The sequence below is a fragment of the Uranotaenia lowii genome, chromosome 2 (assembly GCF_029784155.1).
Source record: "Uranotaenia lowii strain MFRU-FL chromosome 2, ASM2978415v1, whole genome shotgun sequence".
Taxonomy (NCBI): domain Eukaryota; kingdom Metazoa; phylum Arthropoda; class Insecta; order Diptera; family Culicidae; genus Uranotaenia; species Uranotaenia lowii.
The window spans coordinates 432,757,622-432,781,560 of NC_073692.1; the positions used below are offsets into that span (position 1 = coordinate 432,757,622).

At 35.5% G+C, this 23,939-nt stretch overlaps 1 protein-coding gene and 1 long non-coding RNA gene across 2 annotated transcripts; both read right to left on the bottom strand.

The window, feature by feature from the left end:
- Positions 1–3,998: 3,998 nt before the first annotated feature.
- LOC129747365 (uncharacterized) lies at positions 3,999–5,609 on the bottom strand. The gene is made up of 3 exons (XR_008737492.1): positions 5,424–5,609; positions 4,315–4,437; positions 3,999–4,191 (listed from the first exon to the last, which is right to left on the bottom strand). It is a non-coding gene; the product is annotated as an uncharacterized LOC129747365 (long non-coding RNA).
- Positions 5,610–11,212: 5,603 nt separating this feature from the next.
- Positions 11,213–12,828, bottom strand: LOC129747364 (uncharacterized). The gene is made up of 2 exons (XM_055741539.1): positions 12,065–12,828; positions 11,213–11,601 (listed from the first exon to the last, which is right to left on the bottom strand). Exons 1-2 carry the CDS (start codon positions 12,244–12,246, stop codon positions 11,478–11,480), a joined length of 306 nt encoding a protein of 101 aa, XP_055597514.1. The 5' UTR covers positions 12,247–12,828; the 3' UTR covers positions 11,213–11,477.
- Between the last annotated feature and the right edge of the window lie 11,111 nt (positions 12,829–23,939).

A 23,939-nucleotide genomic window follows, 5' to 3' on the forward strand; every position in this document is an offset into this window, starting at 1 on the left:
TAAAACCTTTTGAAAATCATTAAAAGATTCCGCCAATATACGAGCAGTTCCCCTTCGACCGATCTGAAAAGAAATCTTCACATCCTTGACGGAAGTGACGATTTCTTTTCGAAAGGCATTGAAGTCAGGAATCGTGACCGTTATTGGTGGAATCTTTTCGTTTTTAAGAGTATAAGAAGAAGAAGAAGGTTTCTTAGTACTCTTATCAGAATTAAATATGAATATTTCCTCATCACCGATGTTATGAAGGACATCGAATGAATTGGAAATTTCAACTTTTTTGGCAGATGGCCCTGGATTAGGTTCAGCAATCCGTTTTCTTCCGGCCGAAGACTTCCCCATGCTGGAAAGAAAAGAGAAAATATGAATAAAAGAAAATGAAAATAATTTTAGCACTGAAAAGTGCTGATTGAAATACAGGTAAGGAAAAATAAATAATGTAAAATGTTCCTGCAGGTACACAGCAACGATACGATGCTCCGGCGTACGTGTTGACGGCTCAACGGTACAGATGGAAGTGAGACGCCTTTTTTGTATTTCCATTTGGTTCCCAAATTTCATTCATCGCTTACTCTTCTCATACGTGACACTTATTTACATCACTTGACATTTATTTACATCACGTGAATATGAAGGGTATTTACATTCACATTATCGGAATATTTCTGTCATGACATGACCCATGACCATGACCCACGTGCATGGCCGTAGGAACGGGGGGGGTTTTGGGGGTTAAACCCCCCCCATGAAGGTCCAAAAATGCCAAGTAAAATTTTTTTTACTAAACATCAAATTAGAAATTTCCAATCAAATTTTGATTAACTACTAAAATTATTCAAGAGTAACAATAGTGTAACAATCTCTACTCCAAACCTTCGAAATCTCATTCCAGGACCACAATTCTACAACAGTTTTTCGAAAAATTTCTCACTTGTTGATAGTAATTGAGTCCCAAATATTGAATCTCAATAAAGTTAAACTAATATTACCAGATTGTCCAGATTTTGAGCAGAATTTCTCACTCTATTTTCAAAATCAAACGAAAATTTCAATTGAGTCTTCAGAGCTATGTATCGTCCAATGTCCAATCATCTATGTATGTATGTATCGTCCAAATAATTTTTTTAAACAAATTTTGTCAAAATAAACATAAAAGATTTTTTGGAAGCCAGATTCTTCTGATGATTCTGTTTGATGGGTTGATGGGTTGATGGTTTCGAAAAATTTAAAACAGTTTCCCATGTGTTTTTCTTCTTGATTCTTATGGAATAATTCCGAAATTTTCCAGTATATTCTCCAGATTTTTGGATAAATTTTAGGATAAAATTTTCTGGATTAGCCCAGTCCGGATATTTGCGGAAAAATATCGAGGAAGTATCCAGTTTATTGTTCTTGATTTTCAGTTTAGATCATCATTGGTATAGAATCCTGCTTCGAATCCTGGTGTTGTATTTCAATCTAAAATGTAATAAACTTTCCATATTCGCAACTCTTAATTTCGGAACATGAAAAGAAAATATTTAAAATTCGAACCATTTTGAAGATTGGGACCTGAAATTTCTATCCTAAATTTATATTCAGGGTTGAAACATAAGAAAGTTTCATGAGTTCAAAATAAAAAAAAACAATTTTTTCATGCACAATTTTATTTGAATTTATAAGTTCAATAATTGAAAAAAAAATATAAAAAACCATAAATTTAAAATCAAGTAAAAGATTTCTGGTAAAGGGCTCTGATACAAATTTCGCTTTTTGGTTTCAAATTCTTTGGATTTCTTATCTGGAGTTAAGATCCAGGTTTTGAATTCGGGTTCAAAATGCAAAATTCAGACTTGGAACTAAAGTCGAAAGCTTGTTTCAGATTAAGCTCAAATTTAAGTTTTAAAATCAATATTTAAATATCAATTTTAAAATTCAATTAAGGATTCAATTTGAAGGAAATCCTGATTTCATAATTTTGATTCTTGATTGAAAATTAAAATTCTAAATTCAAGCAAAGTCAGTTTAGACACACATTTGGTGAAAATCACATATGAAAAATAAAATCTGGATTAATTTTAAAGAATTTGTTTTTTGAAAAATATAGATTTTAGTTGTTAGAACTTTAATTACAGGAACTGAACTGAACTTGTTTTTTTTATCCTCAGGTAAAAATTCAGCTTGAAATTTTATTAAACTTTATTTACATATGTTAAAGGTTCTTCAAGTTCAAAGGTTCTAACTAAAATCTTAAGTTTTGATTGATTTAACAAGATTTGAAAATAAACCTTATTTGAACCGGAAACCTAATTTTTTGTTATTATTTCCGTATACTTGTATATTTGACAAATTTTCACCCATGGTTTGTGGTTCAAATGAATTAGCTTGCTAAAGTAAGTGAGTAGATAATACATGTTTTTTTTCTGAATAAAGCGTTCAACATCCCTTTTTTTGTTTCTGTATTCGATGTTCACTCTTGAGCTCGAACTCACGGAAATCAGCTCAGGAGACAACTGGTTCACCAACTGAGCTATATCACAAGTCCCCATATTTTTTGAAGCTTTATGAAAAAATAGGCACTTATGAAACTTATTTTCAAAAATAAATATCTTATAATGCAAAATAATTTTAACCTAAATTATTTGTACTTAGAATATATACATTTTTCCACTTTTGTATGCATTGTTCAAGCAAAAATGTTATGGGAAAAAGATGCCATCAAAACCCCCCCCATGAACCGGTTCTTCCTACGGCCCTGCCCACGTGCGAACGTCGCACGTGCACCTCGATGAGAGCTTCCCGAATATTTCTTCCCCGACAGTTCTAAAAGGAGCGGTCGTGCGATGTACAGCGAGGCCTCGTCATGCGAAAGTTTGTTCGTGGGTATGAATGTTTTTTAAGCTTCATGACAGTTTTGGGAAAATCTTCGTGACAGTTCTCAATGCGTTGAATTTCGCATGACAGTATTACCTACTCCATCCGACGGTAGCCGAGATTCGCTTTGGGTTATCATCCACGCTCGGGCCGAGTTAATTTCGAACGAGCGTAGGTATGAATTTCTTTCTCGCTTAAGGGGGGGAATGGGGGTGGGGGGGGGGGGGGGGATGATCTTCCTGATCACCCTCCTCATAGGACCCCATACACACTATTAATTTTTTGGTGTAATTTTACGTCAAAAAGGATGCACAAAATTGAAGCATCACTTTTGACATAAAATTACAGAAAAAAAGACAGAAACGCTTGAAGCCATAAATTCTCGGACATCAATTGAATGGCATATTCGACATAATATTACATACTTGATGATGTAAATTTATGTTTAATTGGACGCACAAAAGTAAAGCATCGTTTTTGACATAAATTTAGAGCGTAACCGAAAAAAAAACAATTCATTGTGCAAAATTTCACAGTTTGCAAAAATATTTGTTATTAAATGTTATTTTAGTTTCAAACTATTGCAATAACAGAAAGCATCTAAGCGATTAATAGGTTGGAAACTAAAATAACGTTTATTAAAAATATTTTTGCGAACTGTGAAATTTTACACAATGAAATCTTTTTTTCCGGTGACGATTGAAATTTATATCAAAGAGAAGATACTTCACATCTGTGCATTTCATTTAACAATTATTTAAACTTTTGATTTGTGCGTCGAAATACGTTAACGCTAAATTAATGTAAATGAACAAAATCAAAACATTTTTCTAGAAAAAGGTAGAAAAGTAATTCTACATATCAATACTTTCAATGTTCAGCCTTTTAGTAGATACAATTCTGGGTTTGTCATTTGTTAGGTGTTGGTTACGAATTATTGAACAGATATACATATCTACTTAGAACATGTTTCAGAAAAGTCAATAAATGATAAAAATTGTTTCACTTTTTTTATTAATTGTTTCGACAACATTTTATTTTAGTTTTGATTTATATCAATAATGATAAATTAAAAAAAAATTGCAAATAAACCATTTAAAAATAATTTGAGGTAGAATTTAGCAACAATTGATCTATGTAGCTTTTTATATATTGTATTCCGAAAGTTTTTAATTGATATAAATTGTTATCCTTGAAACTGAGTAATTAAGGTGCAAGGAGTCGATTTAATAGCTCCCTAGATAAAGTGTAACAGCAGGAACATAGTTTTCCATAAACCAGCGCAGAGCGAATCTCAGCAGCAGCATACATATCGATGTTCCAATCCTTTTCACCCATCTGTAATGAAATGTCAAAGAAACAAAAATTCAATAGTAAATATTATCGAAACCATAATCAATAAAGTAATGTGTCTTGGAAATGATTTTTGGTGCAGGTGTGTCAATTTAAAATGAAAATCACCTTCATTTATGTAAATTCGTTCACTGTAGCCGCCGAAATCCGACAGTCGACGAGAATCTTGACTGGGACCAAGTGAAGACGCTGGCTCCGGATCGTCAGTAGTGGAGATCTTTTACCACGGCCCTATGCGCCGGAGAATCAACGCGGGACAGTTAAAATTAAAATATTTTTTTTTAGTAATAGCAGCATGCTTTATACTATATTGCGGTGATCATAATACCGCCTTCAGTTATGCAAAAACTACTGAAGGCGAATGAATCATGATAGAGACCATAAGAATCAGAGGGACGTAAGTGCCAAAATCGAGTTTAGTATACCGTTTCTTCATATCGCAATCTATATCTGGTGCAAAACTCAGATTTTTTTATATTTTTAAAAACAAAATATCGATTGAATTGAAACTGCCCGAATTCTAAAAATATATATAAAAAAAATGTGTACCTTGCCAACTTTAAAGAGCATTTTCTCGAAGCTATCATTTGGGCACTTACATCCTTCTCATTCTGATAGCGCCTCGATCGCGATTGCATGTTGCGCACACGGTAACGCCTCAATACACTGTACTCTATTTTTATACGATTCATATGAAAGTTTAATAACACATTCAAAAAGATCGTTCATCGGTTGTAAAATGATCAACTTGGATTTTAAACTGGTCATTTAAAACCAAGTTGACGATTCTGAAGTAATGTTTATAAAATCAGGAAATTTAGTTTTTTTTTTAAATATTTTCTACAGGTTTTCCGAATCTTCCAAAGATCTAGCGACCATTCCCTTTCATGGTTTTGTCAAGAATCGATTGACCTTCCAGGAGTGGTTTGGAAAAAACGGAAAAACCGGAAAGCCTGTTTTTGACTCGTTTAAAAACCACATTATTTCTAGAAATTCGATAAAATCGTTCTAAATAATCCCGCGTTAAAAAATCGTTTAAACAGAGAATCCAGTGTATATGCCTCTACAAGAATCGAACACAAAACACCACAAAATATGTTTTTACTGAAATTAACCAGGCGTTGGTAGTATCTCGCTTAGCGCTATTGAACTCATATGCTAAGCAGACAGGTAATGTGGATGGGGGAAACATAATTTCTAGAGAATGAAAAACTTACTCGTTTATGAATCGTTGGATGAAACTGGCATGATCGGCGCAAGAAACGTATCCTTCTTCTAATGTGTACGGTGCCTAACTAGACTGTAGTTGACTGGCAATATAACCGACATTCTTGTGATTCTAGTGGGAGTAATACATTTTGTCATACTCGTTCTAGAGTCCCTTATAGCAAAGAGGTTTGCTTTGCCCTCGCATTCCACAGTCTACTAACACCCAATTGTCGTGATTTGTGGCTTGTTTTGCCACACGTCTCAGATCAGCATTAGTGCTGATCCGTTTCCCCGTCTTCTCTAATTTGGCACTCATGCGGACTTTTGATGCGGACCCTTGATGCGGACCCTTGATGCAGACCTTTGATGCGGACCTTTAATGCGGACCCTTGATGCGGACCCTTGATGCGGACCTTTTGATGCGGACCCTTGATGCTGACCCTTGATGCGGACCCTTTGATGCGGACCCTTGATGCGGACCTTTAATGCGGACCCCTGATGTGGACCCTTGATGCGGACCTTTTGATACGGACCCTTTGATGCGGACCCTTTGATGCGGACCCTTTGATGCGGACCCTTTGATGCAGACCCTTGATGCGGACCCTTGATGCGGCCCTTGATGCGGACCCTTGATGCGGACCCTTGATGCGGACCCTTGATGCGGACCTTTGATGCGGACCCTTGATGCGGACCTTTGATGCGGACCCTTTGATGCAGACCCTTGATGCGGACCCTTGATGCGGACCCTTGATGCGGACCTTTGATGCGGACCCTTGATGCGGACCTTTGATGCGGATCTTTGATGCGAACCTTTGATACGGACCACCAAGCACAAGCACTACTTGTTGCTCATAAGAGCTCCGATTTCAGAATGACGTCTTAAGCGAACAGGTTGCTTTATTTATAGCGAGTGATACCCGCGCGTCACGTTTAAAATACTCGGGTGGGCAGAGGAAAACGCGAGTGGATTTTTTTCTTTCTTTTCTTCTTACCAGAACGCGCGTTCGCGTTGCTATGGGTTTCAGACCAAAAGTGCATAGGGTTACCAACGGACAAATATTGTATTAAATTTAACTATATATATTTTTTTTTTATTTATTATTATTATTATTATTTCCAGTTCTAGTACATTATCCTACAATACTTAACTACTGTATACTCTTTAATCAAATACACTGAATATAACCATGTTATGAAAACGTGATGGTATTTTTGTAATTCGTTTTGGTCGTTCTCTTTGCTCTAACATTTTCGTTATATCTTTTTCCGGAATTTCAATTTCCGGGCTATTTTCATAAGTTTGACTGTCCACTTCTTGAATTGTATTAGGAACCCTTTTGATGTCATCAACTTTTCTTGCATATGTAACTCCTCTTTCGCTTTGTATTACAACTTTTGCTCCATCTCTTGTCAAAACAGTGTAACGTTCTTCTGAAAATGTTGGGTCTCCTTTCGATTTATTGTTATTGGCCAAAAGTACTTTGTCTCCCACAACAATATCTGATGGTTCTGCGTTCCTTTTGGCATCTGCATATCTTTTGCTCTCGAGTTTTGATGAAGCATCTTTTTCTCGCACATCTGTTCGATCTAGTTGTTCCATTAAGTTTGTTTCCCATAAAAATGGAAATGTTCCTCTGTATTTCCATCCGACCAATAATTCAAAAGGCGTAACGCCGAAACGAGAAAGGGGTCTCACTTTGTTGTGCACGTGAACATATTTTTCTAATGCTACTTTCCAATTTATGTTATCGATTTTTGCCGCAGTCAAAGCATCTTTCAATCCCTTGTTTTGTCGCTCAACTGCTCCGTTGGACTGAGCACATAACGGGATGGACTTACGTATCTTCACTCCTCTGTCTTCCCAGGTTTTACAAAACTTTTCACTCTGGAATGGTGGACCATTATCGCTGTGTAGTGCTAAGGGATATCCCCATGTGAGGAAAATTCGATTAAGCGCTTCGTTCGTACTGTTGACGTCCGTGAATTTCATTTCAACCACATGAAGATATCTCGAATATGTATCTACTACTACCAGAAATTCCCCTGAACCACAGTCGTTGTATTTGAAAAAATCTATTTGAAGGATTTCCCACGGTCCTTTGGGTAATTCACGGTTAGTTAATGGAATTGGTTGATTTCTCCTTGAAAGACGAAAACAGGTTTCGCATCCTTTTACAAATATATCCACCTGTTTCGCCATTCCTGGCCACCAGAAATAGTTTCTCACAATTTTTTTCATCGAAGATGCCCCTATGTGTCCTTGATGTGCTGATTGAAGTGCTTTATTCCGGAGTGCAATCGGTAAAACAAGTCGATCTGAGTGGAATACTAATGATCCAAGCACTCGCAAATGTTTTGATTCTGACTCATATCTTTTATGATTTCTGTTCCAACGTCTTGTTTTGATTGCTGATCTGATTTCCTCTAGTTCCACATCTTGTTCAGATTCTTTTTCAATTTCTTCCCAAGTAAGTTCAATTGATCCTGTATCCAGGAAAAACAGAAGATGTTTCTCGGAAGCATCATCGAATGGCTCGTTGTTTTGCGTTTCGTTCACCAGACGGGAAAGTGCATCGGCAATGTTCATTTCTCCTGGTATGTGAGCTACTTTGAAGTTGAATGGCTGTAGTCGTAGTGCCCAAGCCTCTGCTCGTGAAACTGCTCTTTTCCCTATTCGATGTTGTCCTCCAAAAATGAATTTATTTGATTCAGCATCTGTGCGGATCGTAAATTCAACATTAAGTAGATATGTTGAAAAGCGTTCTACTCCCCAGACCATCGCCAGTGCTTCTTTTTGGGTTTGGGGGTATTTTTGTTCCGTCGGAGTCAGTGCTTTAGAAGCACATGCTATTATTCTTGGCTTACAGTCCTGGTCATATTGCACTAGAACAGCCCCAAGGCCATGAGGAGAAGCGTCAACAAACAGTTCAGTTTCATCTTGTCTGTTAAAATATCCAAGAGTTTTTATGGTATTCCATGAACAGTTTCTTAATTCCTCGAATTCACTGTCAATCTCTTGATTCCAATAAAATTTATCTGCTTTCGCTAGCTCCCTTAGATGTCTTGTTTTATCTGCTCTTAGCGGAATAAATCTTTCCAAGAACGTGATAAGCCCTAAGAAACTTCTGACTTCTGACTGTGATTCCGGTTGACGGAAGTTCTTTATTGCACTGATTTTTTCGTCCTCAACTTGCCAGCCCTTTGAGGATAATGTGAATCCAAGAAACTTCACACTTTTCTGACCAAATGCACATTTTGCTAAGTTAATTGCTACGTTATGTTCTTGTAGCTTATTCATCGTTTGCTTCAATCTGAGATCATGTTCCTCTTTCGTTTTACCAAATACTAGTATGTCGTCCAGATAATTTACGACTCCATTGCATTGGGTTAATATTACTGTTTGCATGACCTCTTGAAAAATGTCTGGTGCATTTGTTAGTCCAAAAGGTAGACGACAGCACCTATACAGAGCATCACCAGCGAAGAAATTTGTTAAATGTCGACACGATTCGTCCAGTACTATATGAAAGAAGGCGTTTTTCATATCGATTGTTGAAAAATATGTTGCATCATGTAACTGTAACAGTATTGATTCGAAAGTGGGCATTTTAAATGGTGTTCTGTGTATGCACTTGTTGGGACCTCGCAAGTCGACAACCAGTCGAATATCGTTATTTCCTTTCGGGATAACCAACAGAGAGGAACAAAAGCTTTTATCCATTTCGGAATTAACTTTTTCAATTATGCCTGTATCAAGTAGCTCCTTTAGCTTGTTTTGGGTAAGTTCTTTGAATGCCGCTGGAATATGTGTATAGACATTTCTGGAGGGTGGTATCGAGGTATCATAGTTTAATTTTATTGGAGGCACGTTGAATTTTGGAAACTCTTGTTGCTGGGACGCTTTGATACCAGCAAGGGCAAGAAATTCACATCGCCAAGTCGAATCATTTCTTTGTACTGGCACATCTATGCCAACTGCCAAAAGACTATACCTCACGGCTGTATTGAATCCAAGAAGAGATCTCGAGTCTCTTACTACATAAAATTTTTCAATAGTGACTGGTCTGTCATTTGAAACAAACAGCTCAGCACAGAAAGTTGCTATGACGTCTATGTTACCTTCTGATGCATACGCTCGCAAGACTTTATCAGATTCATAGCTCAATTCATATAATTGTTCTTTTGTTTTTCTATTCCGAAGCAGCTTGTCAAATGTTGACGATGTTATAGTATTAACCTGGGCACCCGAGTCAATGAAAAAGGATACTGGTGTTCCTGCAACATGTCCCGATACATATCCAGAATTTTCGTTTGTAAAAGAAGTGTTTCTTTCCCATGATGTAATTTTTACATTCTGTAAAATTAGTAATTTTAGATTTAGTTAGTTTAGAAAGTATTTTATTTTCAGTTTTCCATCACCTCATCTTCTACAAAATCTTCGTTTTGTTTAATACACGCGATTTTCTTTGGCTGTTCCTCTTCGTTGTCTTCTCGAAATCTTTTCCTGGAGTTTACCATTGATTGCTTACATGCCCTCTTTATATGCCCCGATTCATTGCAAATATGGCAAACTTTTGTCCTGTATTCGCAATCATCCGGGGAGTGATAAGTGCTCAAGCATCTCCAGCAAGCTTTCGGGTAGTAACTCTTTCTTTCGAGATACTTAGTGTTACTTCCACGTCCTCGTCCATGAAAATATCCACGTCTATTTTGGCCACCGCGGTTATTGGAGATGTTTGGTCTGGTTTTATAAGAAACTGCTGCAACTGTTACTAGTTTCTGTTGGTGTAACCTTTGATATTCTTCTTCGTTTTCCAGCTCCACCTCACGGTTCCTTACATGGTCAATAAACTGACCCAGTGTTCCACCTTCCGTGAGCACACGATATGCTAGTGTCCTGATCCGGCTGTCTTTCGATCCTCTGGTGATGGTGCGTGAAATGGCTTCGAACTCTTCACTTGGCAAATTGAAGTTACACAGTTTGGATGCTTGGGTCACCCTGTTGACGTACTCCATATTTGTTTCACTGGGTTTCTGCACCATATTTGAAAGCTTCATTTTTTGCGACAAGGAATATGCACTTGAATTGAAGTAGCTGTCTAATCGAGATATTGCGTTGGAATAAGGTTGGATTTTCTCGTCAGGCATCCCTTGTTGAGTTGTCGTGCTTTTCAGTAAGTCCAAAAGATAGGAACCGGCTTTCATTTTTAAAACATCTATTTTGATGTTTTCATCGCTGGTTTGGGCTATATTGAATGCCGAGTTGATAACATTTTTCCAATGTTCGTAGCTACGTTTATTGATTTCAGTTTCGCCATTGATAGGGATACATTCGGAAATGTTTACAAAATTCATTTGATTCATCGCTCTGCGTTCATCTGTCTCTGCGGTCGTTTTACTCTCGACAAAACTGGCCAAAGCACGGCGCAATTCCTCATTCTCCTTTTCGAGTTTTTCCATTTTTGCTTTCATTTTGTTGATTTCTTCCAGAGGATTTATGTTTGACTTCCTGTAATTATAAGAAACACAGGTTTTAGGATTTTTTTTTCAGTTACCGGATGATTAATATTTCAAACACTTTGCCTATTCAATCAAAGTTCTTTTCATCAATTCATCAAATCAAACAATTTTCTAACAATACTGAGTAAAAAAAAGGAATCTCTTCGAGGAAACATCATGTTTCATTGAGATCCTGTATGTGTTTGTGTTCGTTTTTAAAAAAAACGACACCCTTAAAGCCAACTTTTCAAAGTTTCAAAGTCATAATTTAATTATTATAAACTTCTGCATCCCTTTTTCAGATTCAACCCAAATATAATATTAATGAAAACTTTTTGAAAAGACTTGATCCTTTAAAGAATTTAATCATATTGTTTTGTTCTTCTGGATCGTTGGAAAGTACAATTTCTAGGCTATGATTGATCTCGTTGGTCGTTCTTGCTTGATGGGGCAGTTGGGAGCAGTTGATGAGGAGATGTTTGACTGCGATTCTGACGTTGCAGAACGGGCATACAGGGAGTTGATCCTTATCCTTGAGATATCACTGCATTAAGCGTATAAGCTCAAATATGAGGCGTGCAAGGGCTCTTCATTCCCAGTAGGATTTCTGGTCGGTCCAGGGTAGGGGGGTTCTTTTTATTTCTCCTAGTTTCAATGATTTCTTCCAGAGGATTTATGTTTGACTTCCTGTAATTATAAGAAACACAGGTTTTAGGATTTTTTTTTCAGTTACCGGATGATTAATATTTCAAACACTTTGCCTATTCAATCAAAGTTCTTTTTTTTCTGTAATCTGCCTTTACAATCAGATTGACATGAGTTGCTGCTTTCCACAAAAGAAATATCACATTTGATCTTCCTTTTTTTTTCAAAATATCTCTGCCTTTACCATCAGAGTATTTACATTGATCATCTCTGCCTTTACCATCAGAGTGTCTACCTAAAGTATCTCTGCCTTTACTATCAGAGTACTATCTAAATCAAGATTTTTTTTTTTTTAACTTCGCCATTTCAATCGAAGTCAAAAAAAAACCCAATTTATTAATCATTTTGAACTTCGCCATTCCAATCGAAGTTAAGATCTGAACATCGCCTTCACTATCGATGTCCATTGATTATATTCTTATTGGTTTCCATATACAAAACTCACCTTTTTTTGGGAGAATCACCAAACAAACTTTTCAGTGAAGTTTTGGTTTTCTCCTGTGGCTTAACTTTTCCAGAGCTGCTACCGTCTGCGCCATTGTCGTGATTTGTGGCTTGTTTTGCCACACGTCTCAGATCAGCATTAGTGCTGATCCGTTTCCCCGTCTTCTCTAATTTGGCACTCATGCGGACTTTTGATGCGGACCCTTGATGCGGACCCTTGATGCAGACCTTTGATGCGGACCTTTAATGCGGACCCTTGATGCGGACCCTTGATGCGGACCTTTTGATGCGGACCCTTGATGCTGACCCTTGATGCGGACCCTTTGATGCGGACCCTTGATGCGGACCTTTAATGCGGACCCCTGATGTGGACCCTTGATGCGGACCTTTTGATGCGGACCCTTTGATGCGGACCCTTTGATGCGGACCCTTTGATGCAGACCCTTGATGCGGACCCTTGATGCGGCCCTTGATGCGGACCCTTGATGCGGACCCTTGATGCGGACCCTTGATGCGGACCTTTGATGCGGACCCTTGATGCGGACCTTTGATGCGGACCCTTTGATGCAGACCCTTGATGCGGACCCTTGATGCGGACCCTTGATGCGGACCTTTGATGCGGACCCTTGATGCGGACCTTTGATGCGGATCTTTGATGCGAACCTTTGATACGGACCACCAAGCACAAGCACTACTTGTTGCTCATAAGAGCTCCGATTTCAGAATGACGTCTTAAGCGAACAGGTTGCTTTATTTATAGCGAGTGATACCCGCGCGTCACGTTTAAAATACTCGGGTGGGCAGAGGAAAACGCGAGTGGATTTTTTTTCTTTCTTTTCTTCTTACCAGAACGCGCGTTCGCGTTGCTATGGGTTTCAGACCAAAAGTGCATAGGGTTACCAACGGACAAATATTGTATTAAATTTAACTATATATATTTTTTTTTATTTATTATTATTATTATTATTTCCAGTTCTAGTACATTATCCTACACCAATCTTTCGCTTCGATGTAGATTGATGGGTTTTGGGAAAAAATATTGAATGATGGGAGGGATAGCAAAATAAACTTTTCCAGGCGTATTTGGTTGACTAGAAAGTAAAAAAATAACAGTACATTTCAGTTGAAACAATTAAAATTAACTCACCAGCACTCAGTAACATCATAATTCCAGCAAGTGTTAGGATATCGGAGTTTTGTACACCAAACATTCGACCAGTAGTACGACACATGAGAGATTCCATCAGGAGCCCTCGGTGATCCTCCCGGTACCTTTTCCATCGTAAGATTGTTTGTAAATGTTCGAAGAAGTTCTTGTGGTGCTGTCCTGTTTCTGATATTGTTTCCGACAGTAACCAGTAAACCTACAACACAGAACTGAAGATGTTGGTACATCAATATCATCCGGAGATTCGGATGAGGAAGAAGCAATCCGAAAAGGATTGACACTGCAGTGCACTTATTCATCTACATATCTTTGCGTGAAAAACAACAAATCAACCCAGTTTACATACAACACACTGCACAACCACTTAATTAGCTCTATAGACACTATACAATTTCATTTGAAAAGCAGGAAAATGTGATCATGAAAGTTTGTTTATGTTTATCTTCTTTGTTTATTTCGAATGTTCGCCTGCACGCTCTTTTTTTTAAACTCAAAATTAAGTATTTTTGGTTCAAAACCGCACTTCAGTGGCTTCCCTCAACTTTGAGTTTGTCTGGGCAATAGCAAAACTAAGTTCTGATATGCATACTCAATACTAAGTTCGGCAGCCGAACTCGAATTTATCCTTTTTTTTCGAGGGTAGCTTACTTTCAGGGAATTAAAGGATGATTAAAATTTGTTGTACCCGGATGTTGCTGTTCCGGTACATTGCATTGCAATTGCAGAGCGGTGGAAAGTTTTGACACTCCCGGTCAAAGAAAACTTCCGGATGTTACTTCCTACGGAAAGTAAACAACATCCGGAAGTTTCCGGACATTCCTAGCCGCTCACCATATGATGATAATGACGGACAGAATTTTACGCTGACACGGTGAACATGCATTCCTTCATAGCCTTCCGGTAATTGCTCCGGAACGACAAAATTTTGCGACGTGTTCGTTGGTTGCTGTTCCGGTTCGAACTGAACTCGCTAAGTGTTTTCAGTCCAACAAAGAGAGTTCAATTTTCAGTTCATAAGGTCGAACTCAGCTTTGCTCCCTCGCCGAAGGAAAAAAAAAACGGATCAATTTTGAGTTCGCAGTTCGAACTCCATTTTGAACCATCGCAAGGAGGAAAAAGGGTACTTAACTTTAAGTTCATAGAATCGAACTATGTTTTGAACCTCGGTCGTACTTAATTTTGAGTTAAAATAAAAGAGCGTGTGCGATGAACGGACACGGTCACAAGTTTAAACCCAATATGATGTAAAATTAGACTGTTTCTAGATTATGTCATCATAAAAACAGGTCTTTTAAGCTTTATGGCTCAATTGATGTTAAAAATTTTTAGGTTTTACTAGTGTGCGTGAATTTTCAATGCGATTTGGTATAAAATTAGAGCGTTTCTAGATTAGATCAAAACAATTTTAGGTGTTTAAGCGTTTCTGTCTCGTGTAAATTTGATAATTTTTTGGTGTGTAGGATAGAAGGTAATCATATCGCCTAACCTACACCGGCACCACACATCGCGTTTCGCCTCGGTCGTATGCTCGAACTGTCGGTTGGGTTCGCTACAGCTTAAAGCACAACATTTTCGGCAGCGCAAGCTTTGAGCCGATTGTTCAGATACAGCCTGCGTTCCCGCACGTGTGTGATGTAGCCGAAGCGTTTCGATTCGTTACCGACGGTACAGCTGCAAATGAGTGGTAAGGAAAACCGAGACAGTTTGTTCGACAAGAAAAAGGCTGTCATAGCAAAGCTGTACTTTTCGGAAGCCTGCTCATGATCATATTTTTTGGGTATAGTGATCCAAAATAAATGTCGCCGTCAACATGAATGAATGAAAATTTTTATGCCTGGTAAGAATTTAGAAAGATTATTCTGGGTTTTCAATTCTGGATCGTCATTTCGCCAATAAAACTGAACATAATCAGTTCCTAAATTGCATTGAATCTTTTCGACTTTCACCGCAATAAAAAAAGATCGTAAATTATTCGATGAAAGATGAATTTTTAAAGATAGGAAGAAAAAGAGATCGTTCGAAATGTACAGTAATTTTCACGATTTAAGTATTTCATCGCTTTCTCTACGTTGTCGAAGAAAAAAATTTGTTAATGATATATTTTCATCAAAATTCACCAGAAGCTGAACACCATTGACCTTAACTTGTAGAATGCCGGAGGAAAGTACTAGACGAAAACTATCGCCAATTCTAGTAGGTGGATTTTTTTTGTTTTTTTTTGTATAATGGATCAAATCAGGCAAATGATTCATTTTTTAAGGTTACGAGTAAGCTTTAACCGTAATCAGCTATATAGTATCGAGTCATGACAGCAAAGAAGATCGAATCATACTTCCGTCTTTTCAGTTAAGCTTAGAATACAACCAGTGATACAACTGTCCAGGTTGAATGTCTTTGTGGTTTGAAAGTACAGATAATGAGTTGTCTATGAGCTATCGTGTTCCATATCATTTTTTTTTATTCAATTCATCAAATCAAACAATTTTCTAACAATACTGAGTAAAAAAAAGGAATCTCTTCGAGGAAACATCATGTTTCATTGAGATCCTGTATGTGTTTGTGTTCGTTTTTAAAAAAAACGACACCCTTAAAGCCAACTTTTCAAAGTTTCAAAGTCATAATTTAATTATTATAAACTTCTGCATCCCTTTTTCAGATTCAACCCAAATATAATATTAATGAAAACTTTTTGAAAAGACTTGATCCTTTAAAGAATTTAATCATATTGTTTTGTTCTTCTGGATCGTTGGAAAGTACAATTTCTAGGCTATGATTGATCTCGTTGGTCGTTCTTGCTTGATGGGGCAGTTGGGAGCAGTTGATGAGGAGATGTTTGACTGCGATTCTGACGTTGCAGAACGGGCATACAGGGAGTTGATCCTTATCCTTGAGATATCACTGCATTAAGCGTATAAGCTCAAATATGAGGCGTGCAAGGGCTCTTCATTCCCAGTAGGATTTCTGGTCGGTCCAGGGTAGGGGGGTTCTTTTTATTTCTCCTAGTTTCAATGATGTGTTTCTTGGTCTCCCATTGCTCTCGGATAGCTTTCTTCATCAATACCTGAAACAATGATTGTGGGCAATTGAAAACGTTTTTGTAACTCAACCTTGTTTGAGAAAAAAACAGACAGTTTAAATGGATTAAATGTGAATGAACTGCAAAAAAGAGCCAAAGCTAGAACTTTAAAAAAAATTGACCGAAATCATTCCTCAAAAGCAAGAATGATCACAATTTTTTGGTTTTCATTTTGAAAAATTATGATTTTGCTTAATTAAAGCTATCGAAAGATTCTTTTTGATTCAACGATGGTTGAATTAAAAAGAATCCTTCGATTGCTTTGATTCAGTAGAATTATTCAACCAAGTAGGCTCACAACACATATTTTAGGGAGATTTTTTTTTAACAACAAAAGATTCTCTACGATAAATGAAATTTCATCATGAATTTTTTTTATGTAACGCTGATAAGTTGCAGTTGTTAAATATGGTATTTTAATGCAATTTGGATCCTATAATCGATATTGTTGACCACATCATCACCTTTTTTAGATTAGATTCGTCCAAAACATGTTCTTCGAACTCGTGTCATTTATTTTCATAAGTAAATGTTCTCTGAATTGATCTACTTTAACTTCATTCTAATGGTTGTTTTGAATAGTGTATATCTTCATTTTAATGCAGTAGTAAAAAAGGTTGCAATTGTATTCTACAATTGTAGATCTTCAACCTGGAGTTTTTTTATTTTCCTGTCCTGTCTTGAATTTTTTTTTTGGAAAAAGAAACTCTATTATCTTAAGTTATTCCACAAGAAGAAATTTGAAAAGTTTGCTCCGAAGCAGCAAGCCGTTGTATCATTTTTGAAATATTCATGATAATTACATCTTATGTTCTTTCATCCCTCGATACCTCATGTTTCACTCATACTCTCCATCACTTAAGAAAATTTGATAATTTTTAGGTACGAAAAGGTACCAAAAAGACTCAGAACATTGGATTTGATTTCTAGGATTTATAGTTTTATTGTTAACTGTCATAAAAGAGCAAAATCGAGCAAAAGAAATATAAAACTGCTTTCGAGAAAACAATTTTTAAGGTTTTCGTGTTGCTCAAGTTCAAAAAATTTCACGAAATCAAAAAACAAACCAAAAAAATTTGAAATTTGAACCAAATGAAGATTAAGATATGATGAATCGATTGGCGTTTTTAAAACTTTAAAATGATAAACTTTGCCCTAACACCCCTTTAGTACTAAGGGCCTCAATTAAAAATTTTTATATTCTACCATATCTTTCCGGACAAAATGAAAACTATAGCACACTTTTACAGTGTTTGACTTTACCATTCAAAAAGAAACACCAAGCTTGAGTCTGCCTTAATATCTTTTAAATTTAACTTTTTTATCGTCGAAGTCCATATAGAAACTAAAGCTCAAATTTTGGTAAATATTTCTTAAAATTAAAGAAACTTGCAAATCGCATTATTACGTTTATATATAGTCTACGGAAAAATTCCTGTTTTATTCTATAGAATTATAAAGATACTGCATAGTGAAAACAGCAATGTGTTGAATGTCTTCAGTGAAATAAAAATATTTATAGTATTTCCAAAATTGAGGGAGGACCAAAGGATTTTTTGTAAAAACAAACCATTAACAAAATTGTTGATGAATTTATGAATTTGGGGATATGAAATTTATGTTCTCGTCTACTGATTGACATATTGGACCAAATATTTTGATAATAATTTAGTCACGACGAAAATGTTTGAGAATGATAAAAAATTATTTCTGAGTAGGATTTCGTTCAGTTTTTCTTGTGGCAAGTTGGTCATAACGATTACATTTAAATCTTTTAATGTTGTTTTGCATTTTTGTATGCTTATAAATTTATTAAGCAAAACTTTTTTAAATTTAAATCGTTTAACATCGAAATCTTCGTTTGTCATCAGTGGTGATGTAGGAATAGTGCTTAAATAATATACTGTAATTTTTTTTCAATGATAAGTTTGGATGCTTCCTATAAATAAATTGTATATATTGCATTTTTCAAAACAATGATACTGCGTGCTTTTTGTTGATCTTATAATATTTAGATTAAATGAAATTATTGTTTTAGTAACGCTTTAAAGTTTGCAGCCGTTTAAAAATATTTTTATACTAACCTGATTCATCATGTTAAGCTTCTTCACATGGCAACTAACGATTGTTTAAAGCTTATGAATGAAAATTTCGAATTTGGACTACGCTTTTTCCTAACTTTCCACGTCTAAATTAATCCTCTCTCAGTCTATCTGTAAATAACACGCTGATTCCAAATTGTAAAGATCCTTCATCTGGCAGAATAAAAATTGCAAAAAGCTCGCCTCCCCCCTTTTCTCCAATTTTCGGCCGCAGTGTTTCCCAACCTGCAATCACAAGTTCACAAGTTGTGTATCGTTTTCCTAAATCGAAATTCTTTTTTTTATTCTCATTTTCTAGGCAAAGGAAGCCATCACAGCCAAAAGTAACACATACATTTACTAGTAGTTGCAAGAATAATAATAGTCTAGCGATACTTTTCTTCCCCAAACCGGACAACTTTTGATTTGTTATGTATTCTAGCTAGTCATTCGTTTTTGTTTTATTTTGAACACTATTCTATGAGCTGTTTTGTTTAAGGGAAAGGCCAGTATCATAAGTGTTTTAGTTAAATTTTCTAATTTCTGTTGAATCCCAAAAGTTGTTTTGTTTTTTTACTATTATTACTATTAATAAGATAATAATGCCAAATGCAATTGATGTCCGAACAATATTTTTACATTTAATAAAGTTTACAATTTTTATTTTGCACTCCGAATCACAACTCTTCTTTTGCTACGTTTTGTTACTGTTGGTCTTGAACTAAACCCGAAAAAATGTTTGTGCTAAAATGTTGTTATTAAAACGATGATTCACTGGATTTGAGCTTCAGAACCGTTTGATACTTGCTGGCGGCAAATACACATAAATCTAGTTAAACAGGTGCTGTAAGTAAAATGTTATAATTTTACTCGATGAATCAGTGTGACATTTTAATGTGAAATTTTCTTTTGGAAGCACGCTTATTTTAGACTACGTCAAATGGGTTTAGAAAACATTAAAAAAAAATTGTAGATCAAAATATTAAAGTTTCAATTACGTTTAACTAAGCTCTTTTCGACGTTATCTAAACCAAGCGCTCGAAAAGTAAATAACACATCCTATGAGATGTGTCAGTTTTCCATCTGGACCAAAAGACCAAAGAATGAAAATCTTATTTCTTAAAATGACTACGCACAGCCCTTGCACGACATCGCTGACGATCTGGTGTATGCCGACGTGGACGAGAACAACTACGGTCCGATCAACTATAAGGCCGCTTCCATCTACAATCTGATCAAGTTCAAGGGACGGGGCCAGAACTGAGAGCTGTTTGGAGTGATGATGTTTTCCTACTTTTAATATGTATAACTGAACCAAAAAAAACTGTATCTGCTAAGACAACGACTTAAGTATGCTTTTGAAAAAAAATCAAACTATTTACACATTGTGACCAAAGCAAAAACCAAAACTAGCTGCTAGCGAAATAACACTGTTGTAAATTTAGGACCGTACAACGTGACGTGACTGTGTTTTTCTTTGATGTAATGAGAATATCTGCACTTAACAATAAAAAAAATGGGGAAAAATCCAATACGAATCGCTGTTTTTCTCATTGGAAAAATATCCGAACTGCACTCATTCCTCCATTCATTTCTAGTAGGCATTGCTCAAAGTGACGGTGTAGTTGAGTCGGTGTAGCAGGGAAAAGCCATCCGAAACAAACGGAAGGGGGAAACGCGAAAGCCACGCCTCTTCTTGTTGGAATTTTGTTTTCACAAGCAGAACTGCAATGGAGGGTTGCCGATGGAGATGACTCGGGGCTACGTTTTGAATCTGGAATAAGAAAAAAGGTAAGTGTTTGTTTGTTTAGCTTCTGATGGTGGTGCGATACAGATTGGGTATTGAATGAAATCTTTTCAGCTTACCGTTTCAATTGGAATTGAAGTTCAACTCATTATTGTTCGAGTAACAAAATATATCTAAAATAACTAGAGTAATACATTAAAGCATGTTTTTAAAATTTCAATAATTCAGTAAAATTACAACTGAATAGGACAATTATACACACTATTAAATTTTTGGTGTAAATTTAGGTCAAATAGGATGCACAAAATTGAAGCGTCATATTTGACATAAATTTACATCATAGACATAATAGATCGAAGCCAGAAACGCTTGAAGACCTAAATTTTGGATGATGAAGACATAAATTTGAACTGATTGAAATGTAAATTTATGTCAAATAAGATGCACAAATCCGAAGCATCACATTTGACACACTTAAAATTACATTTTCAGTGATATAATTTGGTGTCATATTGAATGCACAAAAAAGAAGCATCGTTTGTGACGTAAAATTAGGTTGTCTTAAAATTTACATTTTTGTTGTAAATGAGGCATGCGTTCTAGAAATAAATAATACAAATACTGTTACGAGATTTTATTAGCCAAAACCATACTCTTAAGATAATTGCTTGATATCACTTCGTAAGTATTTAAAGTATCTATCATAATTTACTTCTACTACACCAATTATAAGCTTGTAATAAAAGTTACTTTGATATATGTTGTTTTTCTTTTTCGTGAATTTAACAAACTGAAACCAAATTTTCTTCTTGTGTTTAAAAATTATAATAAGTTAACAAAATTGTAATTGTTCCAACGACTACCCTCAAAGAGTTTACAACTAATTTTTTAAAGCTAATGGTTATAACGTTAGTCATGGAAAACCTCGAGAAATAATTTTCTGGACGTTAAGTTTTGACTCATCGAAGCAATTTTTTTGACTAAAACCGTCAAACGAATAATTTTACGAATCGATTCGGTACTGTCTATTTTTAAGCATATAGAGCACTCAACATTTTTAATTGTGGTTTGTTTTTTATGTTATAAATAATTGCATCATGGTTGTTAATGAAATACTCTTACAAATATTGCTGCAGCTGCTGATGATATTTCGAAAATGAATCCGTTTTTAAGTAGTTTTATTTTCTAAACATGACTACTAAATTTAATATGATTTTTCATGAAAAATAATAAATTGGACTTAGAATCCTTGGTAAATAGAATGACATAACTTGTATTCGAAATAAAATTGGGATCCTCAACTGGAACATTCTGATGAAGCGATTCATATCATCATTCATATCTGATGAAGCGATAAAATTTTAGACTATAAATATGATTAAGTGCCTAAACTAAATGCACATTGAAAAATTATGGCTAAACTCATTTGAAAATTTTAAAGGCATTACATTTAACATATCATTTTAATCAGCTTCAAATGTTAGCCTAGAATTTTGGCACCAATACGTATCCTATACAAGGCTGATAAATTTCAGTCAATTTCGTTCGATCCGACCAACGTCTAGTAGTCAATGTCATCGAAAGAATATCAATGTCTTCTACCAGTTGAATGACCAAGCTACAATGTCAGTCATTTAGCAATGTCAATATTGAATGACATTTTTGCGCTCCACTCGCATCACACATACGGTCATCTTTCTATTTCATTTTCTGGCTGTGTTGGGGGCGATTTTACCTTATAAGTTGAGAAACAATTGAAAAAATGTAGTTGTTGGCTGTTGTTGTTCAACTTGGTCATGACATTGTAAGCATATGTCGCTGACCAAAACTCAGTATCGCATGACATAGACATGTAAAGCAGTATCAAAGTCGGCTGACATTGGCTGTCTGACACTGATAATTTGCAAAATATTACGTTCATGTATTTTTATTTCTTTACTGTAGCTGAACATAATCAGAATGCAGCTAAACATAATAAGTATGAATTATATTGTCTGCGAACTCACATAGGCTCAAAACAGATTTTCGCATGGTCTCTTGCCATATTAGTCCATCCCATTTTACGCAACGCCCCCAAACGTACTACAGTTTCATTCCTCAGATAAAGTGGATTTATTTTTGGACAGTTTGGATTACATGTGTGATCTATTTGGCTTGTTGATCCATCGTATAGCGTCTACCAGCTGATCCTTATTGAGTCTGAAATGAAACTTGCAATAACATATCGAAGGATTTACTGAATAATAACATTGATCTAAATGATTTATTTATTGATTATAAAAAAATTCTTTTCTGGTTCATAATAAAATATATAAAATAAATTTTTTACCGTTGATTGTAGTGTTTTTCCATTGTTCAGTCGTGTGCAGGATACATTGTTCTGCATTTCCAGATTTGATGTTTTATGAAACGATACAGTTTACAAACTCCATCTTCTGCCAGGGAACTGCAGGGAACATATATTGGTCTCTTGGAAAGGGAAGCTCTGGATGTTCGATGTTGGACTTCTTTCTCATCTAAAACTTAAAAAAAATATATTGTAATTTTATAAGAAGGATTTTTATCTGCTTATCAAACACGTCCGTCACCAAGCGCAATTCGAATAAGTTAATTGTGCTAGGTTAAATTCAGAATTAATAATTTACCACAAGGTCAAATAAAAGTGGGTCCACTAAATTAAATCAGTTAGGTATAACCATTTTATTTTTTGCGATAATCAACATTATTTTTGGGTAAGGTTTAAAATTTATGAGCTCTATATTGAAATGGAGGATACCACCACTTGGGCCGGTGAGGAGGCTGTCGTTGCTCCGCATATGATTGCCACCGACGATTGGAACAAGGATCCTTCCCGTTTCTTTTTCATCTTGCTGTTAAAATTGGATACATTGAAAATTGTATACATTAGACAAAGGTGATTAATGAAAACATCGGACATTTAAATAAATCTCGTACGTACCTTATTTTTGCTAGAATATGCTTGAAAACAAAACAAACTAGCACTTCACTTTTCTTGAATTTTGACGTATCCATTATGAATGTATTGGTGTGATGCACTTCGCTCAGGATATGGATTCTCACAAATATCAGCATAAATCGTCCAGCAAAAATGATATTGACCTAATTTTAGGTTTTAAAAGCAAAAAATTACATCTTGAAAGATTTAAATGTAGATCTTTTGAATACACATTGCTCATGCTCAAGTCGCTGAGTGATTTAGAGTTTAATTGATGTAAAATTAAATCATTCCTCGATTAGTTCAAAATAATATTAAGTCTCGAAGCGTTCCTGTCTCGTTTAATTTTATAAATTTTTTGGTGTGTAGCCAATTCTTATTTCTACTGAAATTTCAAAGTTAAAATATATTTAGTTTTGTTTAGTGTTCTAGCTTCATTGACTAATTTGTTTATATTTTGCTCAAGCTATTCCTAAATAATCTAACTTTTACCAGATAATTTCAAAAATAAAATTCCTTTTTCACAAGTGTAACAAACAACACTATAACACAAAAATAGCATAAAATTAAAGAAATGTTCATACAAAATGGGTTTTTATAAGATCAAATTTATAAGGAAGCTTTTTATACTGTTACCAACTTATACGACCAAACCACTAATAACTGAATAAAATAACTATATTACTGTGTAAAATGAAGCATAAACTTTAAATAATATAGAGGATTTAAGAGCATGATGGCTTCACGCGGCAAGATGAGCACTTTCAGTTTTAGCAAAACTGTGTGTTTTTTAAGTCTCTTTTCAAAGCATAGCTTATTTTAATGTTCATTTCCTATTTACTGCCGTA